The sequence below is a fragment of the Dendrobates tinctorius genome, unplaced genomic scaffold (assembly GCF_039654945.1).
Source record: "Dendrobates tinctorius isolate UK_male_01 unplaced genomic scaffold, ASM3965494v1 ptg000021l, whole genome shotgun sequence".
NCBI classification, from domain to species: domain Eukaryota; kingdom Metazoa; phylum Chordata; class Amphibia; order Anura; family Dendrobatidae; genus Dendrobates; species Dendrobates tinctorius.
In genome coordinates this window covers 17,213,879-17,232,501 of record NW_027361689.1, presented here as the reverse complement: position 1 = coordinate 17,232,501, position 18,623 = coordinate 17,213,879, and the positions used below count along the sequence as shown (strand labels likewise).

Below are 18,623 nucleotides of genomic sequence, written 5' to 3'. Positions count from 1 at the left end.
ATGTGTAGAAACACAGGAAGAAAAAGGTATTAAGTCAGCTCACCCATATGGACATCTGAAGCACGAAAGACCGGCAGTGCAGCAGGAAGACAAATCGATAATGGAGAAAAAGACCTAGCTCACGGTTCCCATAGAAATTCAAAAGTTTATTGAAAAAAGAATTAAAAAGAATTGGATACAAACATGGTGGTCACAACTCCTTGGGGGGAGTAATAATGGGCACCCTTGGGTCTTTAGTCATTGGGAACCGTGGAGCTGGATCTTTTTCTCCATTATTGATAGCTATGTGTAGTACCGGCAACGGGACGATCACAGTTTCATGTCCCCATAGGGGGACTACTGAAGCCAGTAAAAAAAAACCCTGAAAAACAATTAAAAAATAAATAAAAACACAAATGTTCAAATCACCCCCTTTTGTCCACTGAAAGTAAACACAGTTAAATAAATCCACACACTTTTTTGGTATCGCTGAGTTCAGAAATGTCAGATCTATCAAAATATAAACTAAATTAATCTCATTGTTGGTAAATTTCGTGATGAGAAAAAAAAAAATCGAAAAAACAGAATTTGTTTTTTTGACCACCGCAACATTGCAATAAAATGAAATGACAGGCGATAAAATCATCGTATCACTAAAAACGTCAGCTCAAAGCACAAAAAATAAACCTTCACCTAGCCTCAGATCCCAAAAAATGAAGACACTACGGTGTTGGAAAGCAAGCAAATTTTTCTTCCTTACAAATGTTTGATTTTTTTTCACCACCTAAATAAAAAAAATAACCTATAGTTGTTTGGTATCTGCGTACTCATAATGACCTGGGGAATCTTATTGCTCAGTCAGTTTTAGCATTTAGTAAAAAAACCCAAACAACAATTGATCGAGGAATTTCAACTTTTTGTTGTAATTTCACCGCAATTTTGTTTTCTTCATTTTTTCCAGTACACTATATGGTAAAATCAATGGTGTCAATCAAAAGTACAACTTGTTGCACAAAAACATAATATTGCTCATATGGCTGCATTGCCATGGGAAGAAAGGAAGCAAAAAAGGAAAACGCAAAAACGGAAAATCGCAAGGTGGTGAAGGGGTTAAAACCATTCCGCTAGGCCTTTTCAACAGCCTGAACTAGTCATCTGAATGTCCTTGTAATGCTCCCTAATCTGTGGGCCAACAAAGATACCCTTTTTCAACTCTACATGACTTAATTGAGGAAATTTTGAACTCAAATACTTGAAACCATCATTTTCTTGTTGCGCTTTACAATGTTTTTCATTACTCCTAGTTTGATGTGTAGCAGAGGCAGTAAAATTTTCTTAGAATCAACAAATGGTTCATTTATTACATTTTTGTACCAGGTGAGTGTTTCTCTTCAATAAAAAATAGTGTGAGAGCACAAGCACTGATCAACACCATGCAAACCTTTAAAAGCCTACAAAGACCGAGCAGCTAGTTGGCTTCACAGACCCAAGTGCGTCACCTCAAACGAACAGCATCGTGAAGAAGCCAACGAAAGAGATGAAGAGGTGGCACTCCGTGAACCGATAAAAAATATTCAGGGATATTAAAAAATGGATGCAGGCGAGAAGGTCATGCGGTGGACGATGGCCATTTTGCATCCATGTGATGCTTCAACGAATCCAAGCTCTGCTGTGCGAGTAAACAGTAGTGCTCCACCACATATGGGGTGTGGGTGTACTCAGGAGAAATTGCATGCTAATATTCTTCTGTTACCCTTATGAAAAATTGAGGCAAAAACAACATATTTTTGGAGAAAAATGTATTTTTCCATTTTAACGGCTCAACATTATAAAATCCTATGAAGCACCTGTTAGTTCAAGGTGCTTACTACACTTCCAGATAAGTTTCTTGAGTGGTGTAGCTTCCAAAATGAGGTAACTTGTGGGGGCTTTCAACTCCTTAGGCACATCAGGGGCTCTGCAAACCCAACATGGTGTTTGCTATCTATTCAGGCCAGTTTTGTCTTCCAGAAGTCAGATGGCGCTCCTTCCCTTCCAAGAACTGCAATGCACCCAAACAGTAGTTTTCCACCACATATGTGGCATCAGTGTACTCAATAGACATTGCACAACAGACTACAGTGGCAAGTAAAAGTTTGGGCAAATTCCGGGGAAGCAAGATATCACACACAAAATGCACTTTGGGGCTCTGTTTAGGTCCTGGGGACTTTTTTTTACTTGCCAATGTGGGTAGGAGTGCAATTAATTAATCTACCTCTTTACCATGAACAATGACTTTATTTGACATTGCCTGAGTAACATGATGGGTTTATGGATATGGCAGCTATTTGGGCAAACCTAGCTCAAGCATCACTATATGCATAAATTTGACTGCCAAATGCTCCTGTCTGCCTTTGGTAGATTTAAATAGCACCATGATACTGATTGCACTCGTAAGGGGCCATAAGAAAATTGCCTTGTGCCCCAAACGCATCCCGATTCGGAATGTATATTCTATTTATCTGTATGTATTTAATTGTCTGAAATGTGTATTCTAGGGAGAGTGTAGTACCCTGTTCAGGACATTAGATAGGGGTACATTAATATACATAGTTGAGATAGGAGGGGTCACTCTGGGTAAGCCAAGAATATTTCCTGATAGGAGTCAGTAGGGCCATGGAGCCCAAACAGTCTGGACAGGCTTTAGAGCCCGGAATAGCACAGTGACCACATAACGTTAACAAAAAAAGTGCCCAGACGTTCAGGGCCTGTAGTGGCCAGAAGCTATAGAAGAGCTACAGGAGAAGCTACAGCAGAAGTCACAGCAGGATAGTAACGCAGGTCGCTCCAAGATGTGGCAGCTTACTACACGGGCAGATGCCCTTATGTCTGGGTCCAAACAGACAGGGGAACTCCTAAAAGTAGTTAAGCCAGACAGGGAGGACGCTGCGGTGCCGAGCGAGACGGTAATACCCAGGAGTAGAGTTGAGCAACTTTGGTCGGTTCGGGTTTCATGAAACAAAATTTGTTTCAGATGAAACTGGTCCGACTAGGCCAAAAAAAGTCAGAGTTTCGTCCGAAACCCGACCCCAATGCAAGTCAATGGGGAATAAAAGTCGGCATTGAGTGGATGAATGTCGACCATATACTGACTGTGTGAACATGGCCTTAGGATTTGACATAAAGGAAAGAAAAAATTGAGTACAATATATGATCCCAATTCACCTTGGACAGAGAGTCAGTCAAATTTTTCAGTGGCTGCTTCACGGGATATTTCGCCATGTCCCACTCAAAACGGGCTAGGTAGCTGACCAAGTCAACTGCAAAAAACAGAAAAACAAATGTTAAATGTTATAGTGGAATATTTGCTGTTAGCTTCATATATGGCTTTCATTCCCTGAAGGTTCTCTGTTCAGTCAGTTTAATATACCTTTATGATAATTTTATGATCCAGAATATCGGATAATCCGGCATTTATAAGTACGGCATCTCTTGATTTTGGATTAAAAGAATTTCTATATATGCCTAGGTTCACATGTAGCTTTTTGTTATGCGGACTTCACATTTAAAATCTGCAGCATTTTACAGTATCAGCAAAATAGATGAGTTGTAATCGGATATATACGCTTTATTTTTAATTTTTTTCCGTTGTTGTTTGGTGCAAAATAGTGTCAATTTCTTTTGCAGATCTTAAAAAATCTTAAATACAACTGATTGCAAACACCTTCTCGAGAAGAAAAGGGAATTTAACTTTATTTATTCTGCCTTATAGCCCTCCATATAAGCTAACCCCCATGGCAATATTGCTATTTTTATGACTAGACTATTACATAGGTCTAGGTGGCTCTTTGTCTTAGAGCATGGGCGCTGTGAAGAACCAGGCTGTCCGCCCTGCCGTTGCATTGTTGCTGTGGTGGTGGTCCCATAGAGAGGTTCATCGTGACGTGGCAGTGGGCTTCATACAGTGATCAGAATGTTAAACTAAGAACCTCATGTTCAGTTATATATATATTTTGCCAAGAGGCATTAGGTAAACGTATAAATTTTTGCAGGTGCTGTCCATGCTCTTTTTTTGGTGTACATCATATTTCTTCCTAACAGATGAGCCCACATCCTTCCTGGCAGATGAGGAGCTGAGCCCTCATCTTTCCTGGCAGATGAGGAGCTGAGCCCACATCCTTCCTGGCAGATGAGGAGCTGAGCCCTCATCCTTCCTGGCAGATGAGGAGCTGAGCCTGCATCCTTCCCAGCAGATGAGGAACTGAGCCTGCATCCTTCCCAGCAGATGAGGAGCTGAGCCTGCATCCTTCCCAGCAGATGAGGAGCTAAGCCTGCATCCTTCCCAGCAGATGAGGAGCTAAGCCTGCATCCTTCCCGGCAGATGAGGAGCTGAGCCTGCATCCTTCCCAGCAGATGAGAAGCTGAGCCCTCATCCTTCACAGCAGAAGAGGAGCTGAGCCCGCATCCTTCTCAGCAGATGAGGAGCTGAGCCTGCATCCTTCCCAGCAGATGAGGAGCTGAGCCTGCATCCTTCCCAGCAGATGAGGAGCTGAGCCTGCATCCTTCTCAGCAGATGAGGAGCTGAGCCTGCATCCTTCCCAGCAGATGAGGAGCTGAGCCTGCATCCTTCCCAGCAGATGAGGAGCTGAGCCTGCATCCTTCCCGGCAGATGAGGAACTGAGCCTGCATCCTTCCCAGCAGATGAGGAGCTGAGCCTGCATCCTTCCCAGCAGATGAGGAGCTGAGCCTGCATCCTTCCCGGCAGATGAGGAACTGAGCCTGCATCCTTCCCAGCAGATGAGGAGCTGAGCCCTCATCCTTCACAGCAGATGAGGAGCTGAGCCCTCATCCTTCGCAGCAGATGAGAAGCTGAGCCTGCATCCTTCCCAGCAGATGAGGAGCTGAGCCCTCATCTTTACCAGCAGATGAGGAGCTGAGCCTGCATCCTTCCCAGCAGATGAGGAGCTGAGCCTGAATCCTTCCCAGCAGATGAGGAGCTGAGCTTGCATCCTTCCTGGCAGATGAGGAACTGAGCCTGCATCCTTCCCAGCAGATGAGGAGCTGAGCCCTCATCCTTCCCAGCAGATGAGGAGCTGAGCCTGCATTCTTCCCAGCAGATGAGGAGCTGAGCCTGCATCCTTCCCAGCAGATGAGGAGCTGAGCCTGCATCCTTCCCAGCAGATGAGGAGCTGAGCATGCATCCTTCCCAACAGATGAGGAGCTGAGCCTGCATCCTTCCCGGCAGATAATGGATGTGTTACACCCCAAGTATCTGCCTCTAACAGCGATGAGTGGAACTGACCTCCCTTTGCTGTTGTTAACACCTTAAATATAAAAAAGTAAGTAAAGAGAAAAGTGAAGTTCAAGGGCAGTGGGGTGGAGGCACAAGAAGTACCTATTGTTTGGGTGGTATGGGATCCTGTGGTATTCCCTGCATACATTCCTGGAACATGCGGAGCCTCTGGCTAGAGTCAGTGCCTATGGAGAGCACTGACATTACTTCCATAACGTGGAAATGAGTGAGAGGGACATGACAGATCCGGTAAGTACTGCAGAGCTTATCAGAAAATCCCTAGGGCTGAAGGGTCTACTAAGCGGAGAAATAGTGCAGGCTGAAAGAATGGAGAATGTCAACGAGTACTGTGCCAGGAACCATAGTAACAGCAATGAAGATTGTGCCCAATACTGCACGATGTCATCTGCTGAACTGAGCCTGATAAGTAAAGTTGGAATGGTTAAGCAGAACCGGGTGTCGTCTGGTTTGTGTGCGGTTGTTCCTGAATCCAAAAGCAAGGAGTCAGCAGAGGACTGCTGCCAAGCCGTGCGTGTGCTACAGCATACACAGAACACATGGGAATCGTGACACCGTCTATTTGTAGTAATCAATATCTTACAGCGTCTATTTAGGGGGGCATGCAATCCCAGATGCCTATCAGTTCCCCCCCCCCACTGAGTGCTGATGGGTTGCCATGCAGCCAGGGGTCGGCTGAAGGGCCCAATACCTGCCATGATGGTGCTCCTGTAAAAACCAGCATGGAGACTGTGATGGCATCTGAATGCTGTCTAATTTTTTCATTGCCCCATATGTAGGGGTGGACTCACCTATGGACCTGTCTGATAAAGAGGGAAATGTAAGAAGATGATGTATACAATGCTTTATTCTGACTTGTATATGTGTGGGACAACAGCTAGAATTAGGGAAAGATGGTGAAGTACCGGGTTTTGGCCACAAGATGGGGACATAGAGTAGTGAGAAATGGCCTCAATAGCAAGCCTTAGGGCCCCGTTACACATAGCGACTCACCAGCGATTCTGTCAACGATATGAACTTGTCAGGATCGCTGGTGAGTCGCTATATGATCGCTGGTGAGCTGCCAAACAGGCAGATCTCAGCAGCGATCAGGACAGTGACGACGCGGGTAACAAGCGACGCACGTTGCTTAGTTAGCCACAGTGTACGTTAGATACCAGCGCGCTGGTGCAGGGAGCTGGTAACCAAGGTAAACATCGGGTTTCTAAGCGCCGCGCGGCGCTTGTTACCCGCGTCGTCGCTGACCTGATCGCTGCTGAGATCTACCTGTTTTGCAGCTCACCAGCGATCATGTAAAGAGTACTGTCCCCGAGGCTACTATGCGGTAGCCGTGATTGTGTACCCCGAAGAGTACGGAACCCCGTGAAGGGGAGGTGGTCTCCTGGGTCTCGGGCACTAAGGACACTCGTGGCCCAGGGCCTGCCAGACATCCCGGGGGCCCCACGGCTGTAGGGTGCCGCTCTGCATGCGAAGAAAATCGTCCATCAGGAGATGACCCGGAGCACCGTTGATGTTCACGGACTATCGGGACTACTGCGCACCATTGCGCAGCTTAGGGGACAGTTCCGCGTCCCCTTGGGGTAAGAAGCCCCGTTCCTGATGCAGCCGGGATGTGGTGGGGGGTACTTTACACAAAGGAAGGGGCGCTCTTGTGATTACAAATGTTTTCTTAATAGTTGATGATGTCTATATAAATATTTGGGGTTATTATTATGTCGAGGGGTATTAGCAGAATGCTGAATAGTTAAAAAAGGAAAGAGTTGATTAGTAGGGATGGTGAAATAAATATTTAAAAGTAAAGGTAATGAGCACATGTAATGGAAATAATTTGAATGTTGTCAGAAACGTTGGTTAAATTGTTATACTAGAAAATATGTTCAAGAAGGAGGTCCAAAATGTGAAGAAGTGGAAAATGCTTGCCATCACTAAATTATAAAAGAAGGGGTAAAAGAGTTTGTGATTTGGAACAGACAGCGGTCCACAGGTCAGGTCCTAGGTGGAAAATAACCGGAACGGAAGTAAAGGGAAGGCGGTGACCTGGTAGGCCAAAGTCTCGGTCATCCTGCCCTAGAGTGAAACGCAATTCTGGAAAGTGAGAACAGTGGGGGAGAGCACCTGTTAAGGAGTCTGGGTGATCCTACCCCAATGAACGAAAATTGCGCCGGCGAGTAGCCGTCAGCTACTCGGAGTTTAATTACTCCCGGCTCTGCCCAGCACCCCGTGTCGATTTGGAGGGCTCTGGGCGCTGCTTAGGCAACTGGCCACACGGGCAAAAGAAAGTAGGAAAAAAAAAACGAAGGATACGGGATTGTCGGGGATGACAATGGTCAAAGGAAGGGGGTATGCAGGGGGTGGACTGACCTATGGACCTGATACCAAAAAACAACAAGTTAAACCGCACCCTATAAGCGTCAAAGTCTTTAAGACAGATTTGTAGAGGTGCACATCAAAACCAGGGAGCCCATCCTGGAACAAGTTCAACAATAATAGATAAAAAAGACAGCGCCTCAGACAATGGTGAAAAAAAGGCTTACATTTTATTCTGCCTCCTGTGGCGACGTTTTGGTCCGAAGACCTTTTTGAAGCACAAGACCTATGGACCTGTCTGATAAACAGGGAAATGTAAGAAGATGATGTATACAATGCTTTATTCTGACTTGTATGTATATGTGTGGGACAACAGCTAGAATTAGGGAAAGATGGTGTAGTACCGGGTTTTGGCCACAAGATGGGGACATAGAGTAGTGAGAAATGGACTCAATAGCAAGCCTTAGGCTAAGGAAACTGCATAGTCATGGTGGGCGGATTTACGGGACTGGGAATGGGATTTGCAGAAGAAGGAGATATAAGGAAGGAGAGTCCCAGGGGTAAGGCAGACACCCAGGAGGAAGAGAGAAGTGGGAAGAGCTCAGGAGAGGACGGAGGAAGGAGAAGCTCAGGAAAGGCAGAAGATAAAGAGACAGTTACGCGGAGAAGGGGGTGGCCCTGGGAGGAGAGCTGCAGGACGGGACGGCAGTGACTAACGGAGGTCTGGGGTACAGGACGGCTGGACACTGAAGAATGAGTAGGTGTTGCTGCAGGCAGACTCGGTCAGGGGAAGCGCTGTGGCCTTGGGCCTAACGGCAGCCACAGTTAAATAACCTAGGGGTCTTCCAAAACAACAGCAGAAGGGAGGCGACAGGTACCCAGGCCAGGGAGCAGAAGCTGTTGTGTCTGCTGTAGTGTTGAGCATTCCGATACCGCAAGTATCGGGTATCGGCCGATACTTGCTGTATCGGAATTCCGATACCGACTTCCGATATTTTTTCAATATCGGAATTCGGCATCGGAATCGGAAGTTCAGTTGATTGACAGCCTGACGTCATCATGATGCGCAGTGTGTGCGCATCATGATGCGCCGTCATTTCGGGCCTTCCGGGGGTCTCTGCCGGCCTGCCGGGGGGCTGTGCCGGCCTGCCGGGGGGCTGTGTGGACTGCCTGGGGTCTGTACCGGCCTGCCGGGGGGCTGTGCCGGCCTGCCGGTGGTCTGTGCACCCTGTGGGGGTCTGTACCGGCCTGCCGGGGGGCTGTGCCGGCCTGCCGGTGGTCTGTGCACCCTGTGGGGGTCTGTACCGGCCTGCCGGGGGGCTGTGCCGGCCTGCCGGTGGTCTGTGCACCCTGTGGGGGTCTGTACCGGCCTGCCGGGGGGCTGTGCCGGCCTGCCGGTGATCTGTGCTGATGTCCGGGGGTCTGTGCAAGCATCGTCCGATGGGACTACAAGTCCCATCTGGCGATGCCTGCTACCATGACAGTGATTGACACATTAGCCAATGATGGGACAGTAGTAGTCCCATCATCCGGCTAATGTGTTAAATGTTAAAAAAAAAAAATACTACATACATACTACATGCATGCTACATACATGCTACATGCTACATACATACTACATATATACTACATACATACTACATACATGCTACATACATGCTGCATGCTACATACATACTACATACATACTACATACATACTACATGCATGCTACATGCATGCTACATACATACATGCATGCTACATACATACTACATGCATGCTACATACATACTACATGCATGCTACATACATACTACATGCTACATACATACCACATACATACTACATACATACTACATACTACATATATACTACATGCATGCTACATACATACTACATGCTACATACATACCACATACATGCTACATACATACTACATACATACTACATATATACTACATACATACTACATACATACTACATACATACTACATACATACTACATGCATACTACATGCATAACATATATACTACATGCATACTACATACATACTACATACTACATACATGCTACATACATACTACATGCTACATACATACTACATATATACTACATGCATGCTACATACATACTACATGCTACATACATACCACATACATACTACATACATGCTACATACATACTACATATATACTACATGCATGCTACATACATACTACATATATACTACATGCATGCTACATACATACTGCATGCTACATGCATGCTACATACATACTACATACATACTACATGCTACATACATACCACATATATACTACATACATACAATACATTCATACAATACATACATAGACATACAGTACATATAACATAGAGTAACATACTTACCAATACTTGTCACATTGTTCCCCGAAGCCATTGTCTTTTCCGGAATAAATATTAACATAACAAACCACAAAAATACTCACCCATGATCCGAAGCAGTCCACGAGTGTGTCCCACGACGATCTTGGGTAGAGAACGGCAGCATCAGATGATGCTGCCGTTCTCTACGGGCTGCAGGAATCCAATGACGGAAGGTAGGTATCCTTCCGCACTGTATTCCTCCGCCACTTAAAAAAAAAAAAAGTCCCTAGTCTCACTTTATGCCATTGCTGTTCCCACACAGCAATGGCATAAAGTGAGACTAGGGACTTTTTTTTTTTTTAAGTGGCGGAGGAATACAGTGCGGAAGGATACCTACCTTCCGTCATTGGATTCCTGCAGCCCGTAGAGAACGGCAGCATCATCTGATGCTGCAGTTCTCTACCCAAGATCGTCGTGGGACACACTCGTGGACTGCTTCGGATCGTGGGTGAGTATTTTTGTGGTTTGTTATGTTAATATTTATTCCGGAAAAGACAATGGCTTCGGGGAACAATGTGACAAGTATTGGTAAGTATGTTACTCTATGTTATATGTACTGTATGTCTATGTATGTATTGTATGAATGTATTGTATGTATGTAGTATATATGTGGTATGTATGTAGCATGTAGTATGTATGTAGTATGTATGTAGCATGCATGTAGCATGCAGTATGTATGTAGCATGCATGTAGTATATATGTAGTATGTATGTAGCATGTAGCATGTATGTAGTATGTATGTGGTATGTATGTAGCATGTAGTATGTATGTAGCATGCATGTAGTATATATGTAGTATGTATGTAGCATGTAGTATGTATGTAGTATGTATGTAGTATATATGTAGTATGTATGTAGCATGTAGTATGTATGTAGCATGCATGTAGTATATATGTAGTATATATGTAGCATGTAGCATGTATGTAGTATGTATGTGGTATGTATGTAGCATGTAGTATGTATGTAGCATGCATGTAGTATATATGTAGTATGTATGTAGCATGTAGTATGTATGTAGCATGCATGTAGTATATATGTAGTATGTATGTGGTATGTATGTAGCATGTAGTATGTATGTAGCATGCATGTAGTATATACGTAGTATGTATGTAGCATGTAGTATGTATGTAGCATGCATGTAGTATATATGTAGTATGTATGTAGCATGCATGTAGCATGCAGTATGTATGTAGCATGCATGTAGTATATATGTAGTATATATGTAGCATGTATGTAGTATGTATGTGGTATGTATGTAGCATGTAGTATGTATGTAGCATGCATGTAGTATATATGTAGTATGTATGTAGCATGTAGTATGTATGTAGTATGTATGTAGTATATATGTAGTATGTATGTAGCATGTAGTATGTATGTAGCATGCATGTAGTATATATGTAGTATATATGTAGCATGTAGCATGTATGTATGTGGTATGTATGTAGCATGTAGTATGTATGTAGCATGCATGTAGTATATACGTAGTATGTATGTAGCATGTAGTATGTATGTAGCATGCATGTAGTATATATGTAGTATGTATGTAGCATGTAGTATGTATGTAGCATGCATGTAGTATATATGTAGTATGTAGCATGTAGTATGTATGTAGCATGCATGTAGTATATATGTAGTATGTAGCATGTAGTATGTATGTAGCATGCATGTAGCATGTACTATGTATGTAGCATGCATGTAGTATATATGTGTTATGTATGTAGCATGTAGCATGCATGTAGTATGTATGTAGTATGTATGTAGTATATATGTGGTATGTATGTAGCATGTAGTATGTATGTAGCATGTAGTATGTATGTAGCATGCATGTAGTATATATGTAGTATGTATGTAGTATATATGTAGTATGTATGTTGCATGTAGTATTTATGTAGTATGAATGTAGCATGTATGTAGTATGTAGTATGAATGTAGCATGTATGTAGTATGCATGTTGTATGTATGTAGCATGTAATTTTTTTTTTTTTTTTTTACATTCAACACATTAGCCGGATGATAGGACTACTACTGTCCCATCATTGGCTAATGTGTCAATCACTGTCATGGTAGCAGGCATCGCCCGATGGGACTTGTAGTCCCATCGGACGATGCCTGCACAGACCCCCGAAGCCTGCACAGACCACCGGCAGGCCGGCACAGCCCCCCGGCAGGCCGGCACAGCCCCCCGGAGCCTGCACAGACCACCGGGCAGGCCGGCACAGCCCCCCGGCAGGCCGGCACAGCCCCCCGGAGCCTGCACAGACCACCGGCAGGCCGGCACAGCCCCCCGGAGCCTGCACAGCCCCCCGGCAGGCCGGCACAGCCCCCCGGCAGGCCGGCACAGCCCCCGGCAGGCCGGCACAGCCCACCGGAGCCTGCACAGACCACCGGCAGGCCGGCACAGACCCCCGGCAGGCCGGCACAGACCACCGGAGCCTGCACAGACCCCCTGGCAGGCCGGCACAGCCCCCCGAAAGGCCCGTACAGACCCCAGAGAGGCTGTACAAGGGCAGGAAAGGGTTTTTCTTATTCCGATACCGGAAGTCCCATAGACTTGAATGGGACTTCCGGTATCGGAATCGGCGATACCGATACTTTTTTTAAAGATCGGCCGATACCATCCGATACGATACTTTGAAGTATCGGACGGTATCGCTCAACTCTAGTCTGCTGTGGATGTCAAGAGGACACCCAATAAAGTTTGGACCTGATTGAACGGATCTCTGCGTCTGTCTCCCGATCTGTTCCGCAGCCGAAAGGGACCACCCCCAGTCGGCACACGTACTACAAAGATACACCATTCATGAAGATATCAAGATCAGATACAGTGGGGAAAAAAAGTATTTAGTCAGTCAGCAATAGTGCAAGTTCCACCACTTAAAAAGATGAGAGGCGTCTGTACTTTACATCATAGGTAGACCTCAACTATGGGAGACAAACTGAGAAAAAAAAATCCAGAAAATCACATTGTCTGTTTTTTTTCATTTTATTTGCATATTATGGTGGAAAATAAGTATTTGGTCAGAAACAAAATTTCATCTCAATACTTTGTGATATATCCTTTGTTGGCAATGACAGAGGTCAAACGTTTTCTGTAAGTCTTCACAAGGTTGCCACACACTGTTGTTGGTATGTTGGCCCATTCCTCCATGCAGATCTCCTCTAGAGCAGTGATGTTTTTGGCTTTTCGCTTGGCAACACGGACTTTCAACTCCCTCCAAAGGTTTTCTATAGGGTTGAGATCTGGAGACTGGCTAGGCCACTCCAGAACCTTGAAATGCTTCTTACGAAGCCACTCCTTCGTTGCCCTGGCGGTGTGCTTTGGATCATTGTCATGTTGAAAGACCCAGCCACGTTTCATCTTCAATGCCCTTGCTGATGGAAGGAGGTTTGCACTCAAAATCTCATGATACATGGCCCCATTCATTCTTTCATGTACCCGGATCAGTCGTCCTGGCCCCTTTGCAGAGAAACAGCCCCAAAGCATGATGTTTCCACCACCATGCTTTACAGTAGGTATGGTGTTTGATGGATGCAACTCAGTATTCTTTTTCCTCCAAACACGACAAGTTGTGTTTCTACCAAACAGTTCCAGTTTGGTTTCATCAGACCATAGGACATTCTCCCAAAACTCCTCTGGATCATCCAAATGCTCTCTAGCAAACTTCAGACGGGCCCGGACATGTACAGGCTTAAGCAGTGGGACACGTCTGGCACTGCAGGATCTGAGTCCATGGTGGCGTAGTGTGTTACTTATGGTAGGCCTTGTTACATTGGTCCCAGCTCTCTGCAGTTCATTCACTAGGTCCCCCCGCGTGGTTCTGGGATTTTTGCTCACCGTTCTTGTGATCATTCTGACCCCACGGGGTGGGATTTTGCGTGGAGCACCAGATCGAGGGAGATTATCAGTGGTCTTGTATGTCTTCCATTTTCTAATTATTGCTCCCACAGTTGATTTCTTCACTCCAAGCTGGTTGGCTATTGCAGATTCAGTCTTCCCAGCCTGGTGCAGGGCTACAATTTTGTTTCTGGTGTCCTTTGACAGCTCTTTGGTCTTCACCATAGTGGAGTTTGGAGTCAGACTGTTTGAGGGTGTGCACAGGTGTCTTTTTATACTGATAACAAGTTTAAACAGGTGCCATTAATACAGGTAATGAGTGGAGGAAAGAGGAGACTCTTAAAGAAGAAGTTACAGGTCTGTGAGAGCCAGAAATCTTGATTGCTTGTTTCTGACCAAATACTTATTTTCCACCATAATATGCAAATAAAATGAAAAAAACCAGACAATGTGATTTTCTGGATTTTTTTTTCTCAGTTTGTCTCCCATAGTTGAGGTCTACCTATGATGTAAATTACAGACGCCTCTCATCTTTTTAAGTGGTGGAACTTGCACTATTGCTGACTGACTAAATACTTTTTTTCCCCACTGTATATATCTGTGATCATTCTGCAAAAAAGTCATGGGCATGTGAATAAGCCCATTCATTATTATAGGTACGAATTGCAGATGGCACTCCTACAAGAGAGCCTGCATGAGGCCTATCCCTGGGTTCAGAAAGCCATATGGTTATCATGTCCCGTAATGCCTAGATCTCCTTACCCAAATTTACAGTTTCAAATATTCCTAGGAAGCCGTTAGTTTGGCTCAGGAGACGCACGGTCAGTCAGCCTATATAGAGACTATGAAATATGGAATAACTGACGGAGGTCCTGAATGGGTTATCCCACTTTACTACTTTCCTAATACAATATTCAAATATGGCTTTTCTAAGCGAGATGACCAGGTTATCAGAGGATTACTGCGACCCTTTGATTTTTGGCACAGAGACGCCTGATAATGACATTTTCTGAACACTGTGTCACAAATTACCTGTAACTAATATAACTGAAGTTCTTGATTGTCTGAATCAATTGTAATGGGCCCCAGACACTTCGCTGCGGGCGTGATAAGGCGCAGGATATGAGCTGTACATGGGGTTGTCTCTTCTCACTGATAGCTGACCCCAACTACTGCTTTTCCATCTCAGGTACTAGAAGTGCGGAAACTGATATGGCCTGAAAAGAGCACGAACTCGGCAACATTTCCATTCCACTAGAAGTAAGGTATCCTGCAGGTAATAAATTCCATCTGTCTCTCAGGAAACTAAACTACAACTCCCATCATGCATCATAATCCACTTGCCCTGCAAACCTCCTTCTACCTGCCATCACCTCTAGGTCTGGTGTCATACCATCATTGTGCAAGAGGATGGAAGTGTTGCCTTCATTCCCCCATGAAGACACATGTATTGTTATAATGCATTTGAATGTGTAATGTGTTTATGACATACAGGTGCTTCTCACAATATTAGAATATCATCAAAAAGTTAATTTATTTCAGTTCTTCAATATAAAAAGTGAAAGTTATATATTATATAGAGTCATTACACACAGAGTGATCTATTTCAAGTGGTTATTTCTGTTAATGTTGATTATTATGGCTTACAGCCAATGAAAACCCAAAAGTCATTATCTCAGTAAATTAGAATATTTAGCAAAAAACACCTACAAAGGCTTCCTAAGCGTTTAAAAAGGTCCCTTAGTCTATTTCAGTAGCTCCACAATCATGGGGAAGACTGCTGACTAGTGATGAGCGAGTATGCTCGTTACTCGAGTTTTCCGAGCATGCTCGGGTGATCTCCAAGTATTTTGGGCACACTCGGAGATTTAGTTTGTGTCGCCTCAGCTGCATGATTTGTGGCTGCTAGCCTGAATAAGTGTGAGGATTTCCTAACAAACAGGCAATGCCCACATATATTCAGGCTGTCTAGCAGCCGCAAATCATGCAGCTGAGGCGACACAAACTAAATCTCCGAGCGCGCCCAAAATACTCAGAGATCACCCGAGCATGCTCGGAAAACTTGAGTAATGAACATACTCACTCATCACTACTGCTGACTTGATAGATGTCCAGAAGGCAGTCATTGACACACTCCACAAGGGGGGTGAGCCACTAAAGGTCATTGCTAAAGAAGCTGGCTGTTCACAGAGTGCTGTATCCAAGCATATCAATGGAAAGTTGAGTGGAAAGAAAATGTGTGGCAAAAAAAGGTGCACAAGCAACCGGGATAACCGCAGCCTTGAAAGGATTGTTAAGAAAAGGCCATTTAAAAATTTGCGGGAGATTCACAAGGAGTGGACTGAACATACATTTCAGTAAGCCAAAATTTTGGATTTTAAAATAATTTTTCAAGCTGGTGTTATAGTATTCTAATTTACTGAGATAATGACTTTTGAGTTTTCATTGGCTGTAAGCCATAATCATCAACATTAACAGAAATAAACACTTGAAATAGATCACTTTGATTGTAATGACTCTATATTGTTAGGAATGGCGGAACACACTAAAATAAAAAACTAATAAAGTGTGTTCGCCGCTCGGGGTCCACCGTGCAGTAGGTGATATAACCGCTGCTAAGTGGAGGCAGAAGCAATATGGCGGTATTGTGCACAGGGTTAACTGTCACCCAAGAGCACAGAGCAATCTCTGTTAAATCACAGAGATGTCTATGAACATAAACAAAAGAGCTGAGCCTGTTAAGGTCACAAGTACTCAGAGTAGTTACACACATGGTATAGGGTCACAGGAATAGCCAAAGATGGCGGTACTAAGTCCTTCTAGACCTACCGTGTGTGTAGCGTCGCAGCCGCGAACGCTTAAGTGGGCTGCTACTGCAGCGTGGCGAAGGACACTGCCGCTAAACGACAATGCTAGACACAAGCGCAATGTCGGACGCTAGCAGCTGTGGACAATGAAGCAGAGGCGCGCTGGCGCTGGTACTGAACTCAATCCCTCACACAAGCGTAATATCAAAGGGTAGGGGTTTCAAATGAGTCATTCACCAGAATCATGCATTCATCGTCATTCACACAGCAGCAAGTATGGTCTATACTAGCGCATGGCGGAACAGCCATGCGCGCCTTTTATAGTAGCCGGGACCTTCCGCACGCCTCCAGATCTCTGAGATGGACAAATGAGATTTGGAGCAGGACCTGAGCACATGACTCCCGATCTCCAATGGGAGATCGTCCCATGAGCATGCTCAGTAAGAGGACACAAGGACTTAGCCTCATGAGAGATTTGCTGCAAGGCAATCTTCTCTGCAATCTCTTCTGCAGTTGATAAAGAGCAGGAGACTGCAGAATGTGAGGGTCTGGATTCCTGCATAGCGACAGCAGAAACCTGACTCCTAACATTACCCCCCTCCTAGGGCCCCCCCCATCCCTGACACTTCCGACCCGCCAACTTGTGCCTATTAATGGCGTAGGCCTCAGACTCGTCCGAAGGCAAGTCTGATGTCCGGGTAGGTGATAAGGAAACCTGGGACACGTGGAAGGCATCAGGGATGGCAAGATCGCCAGGTTTGAGAAGGGACACGGGAGACAACGAGAGCGGAAGTTAAAGAGGGACACCGCCGTGTGTCGGCGGGCGTCGACACTCTCTGTTTGGAGAGGCTATCCCGTGAACAAAAGGCACAGGCCCGAATATATTTTTTTACATCCCGAGCCCTGTGCGGCCACCAATAAGACCTAGCCAGGAGTTTAGTGGTCTGCATATAGCCGCAGTGACCACCCCTCCTTGAAGCGCGTGCCCACGCGATAACCCTCGGCCGAAGGTGATGAGGGACAAAGGTCTTACCCGGCGGCACAGAGTTTGGCAATTGCAGGGCGCTGCTGTCTGGAGCAACAGCATGTTGACAACGGTAACCGCAAATGGAGTCTTGTGCCAGACACACCTCAAGAACGGCGCGAGACACCTCCATGGGCTCAGGGGGTGGCATCTCTGACTCGGGTGGTTCCAGAGGCTCAAAAAAGTTGGGAGCTGAGGTAACCTTCCGCTTGGATTGAGCACGCTCCATACCGCGCTCAGAAAAACAGAGGTCAATGCGGGTGGAGATGGCAATCACTCCTTCAAAGTTGCGGGTTCCTCTCTGGTAGAGAGAGCATCTTTGACGTGCTCCGCCAAACCACTCCAAAACACAGGGATAAGGGCTTTGTCGGACCACTCCAGCTCGGAAGCCAGTGTCCAAAAACGAACGGCATACTGACTAACCGAGAGGGATCCCTGGGTCAAAGCCAGAAGCTGAAGAGAGGTGTCATGTGTGACCCGTGGACCAAGGAAGACCGGCTTAATAGCTGTTAAAAACTGAGCAGCAGTCCGAACCTCTGGGTCACCACGCTCCCATAGTGACGCAGCCCACTCCAACGCCTTGCCCGACAGAAGGGAGACAATAAACCCCACCTTGGCCAGCTCCGTAGGGAATCGCGCAGCCAGTAGCTCCAGCTGGATACAGCACTGGCTGATGAAATCCCTACAGGAGGCACCATCGCCAGAAAATTTATCGGGCAACGGGAGGCGGGTAACTGTCGGCGCGTGGGAGGACGTGGACATACGCGTAACCGCGTCAGTGATTGCTTGCACAGCGGCTTTGGTGGATTGCGCAGCTGAGAGAGCCCTCTCAAGAGTGGCCAACCGGCCCTCAAGCTGCCGAATGCACTGCAAGAGTTGCTGCTGTCTGCCATCACTAGCCAGACCCTGGCGCTAGTATAATGTTAGGAACGGCGGAACGCACTAAAATAAAAAACTAATAAAGTGCGTTCGCCGCTTGGGGTCCACCGT

At 45.5% G+C, this 18,623-nt stretch overlaps 1 protein-coding gene across 2 annotated transcripts in view; it reads right to left on the bottom strand.

Annotated features, from left to right (window-relative positions):
• Window positions 1–18,623, bottom strand: part of ATP6V1C2 (ATPase H+ transporting V1 subunit C2) — a 102,340-nt gene that overhangs the window by 19,613 nt on the left and 64,104 nt on the right. For both annotated transcript variants that reach the window (XM_073568227.1, XM_073568228.1), the window contains exon 5: window positions 3,184–3,278. In XM_073568227.1, the coding sequence (XP_073424328.1) occupies window positions 3,184–3,278 (95 nt within the window). The remainder of the gene's footprint in view (window positions 1–3,183; window positions 3,279–18,623) is intronic.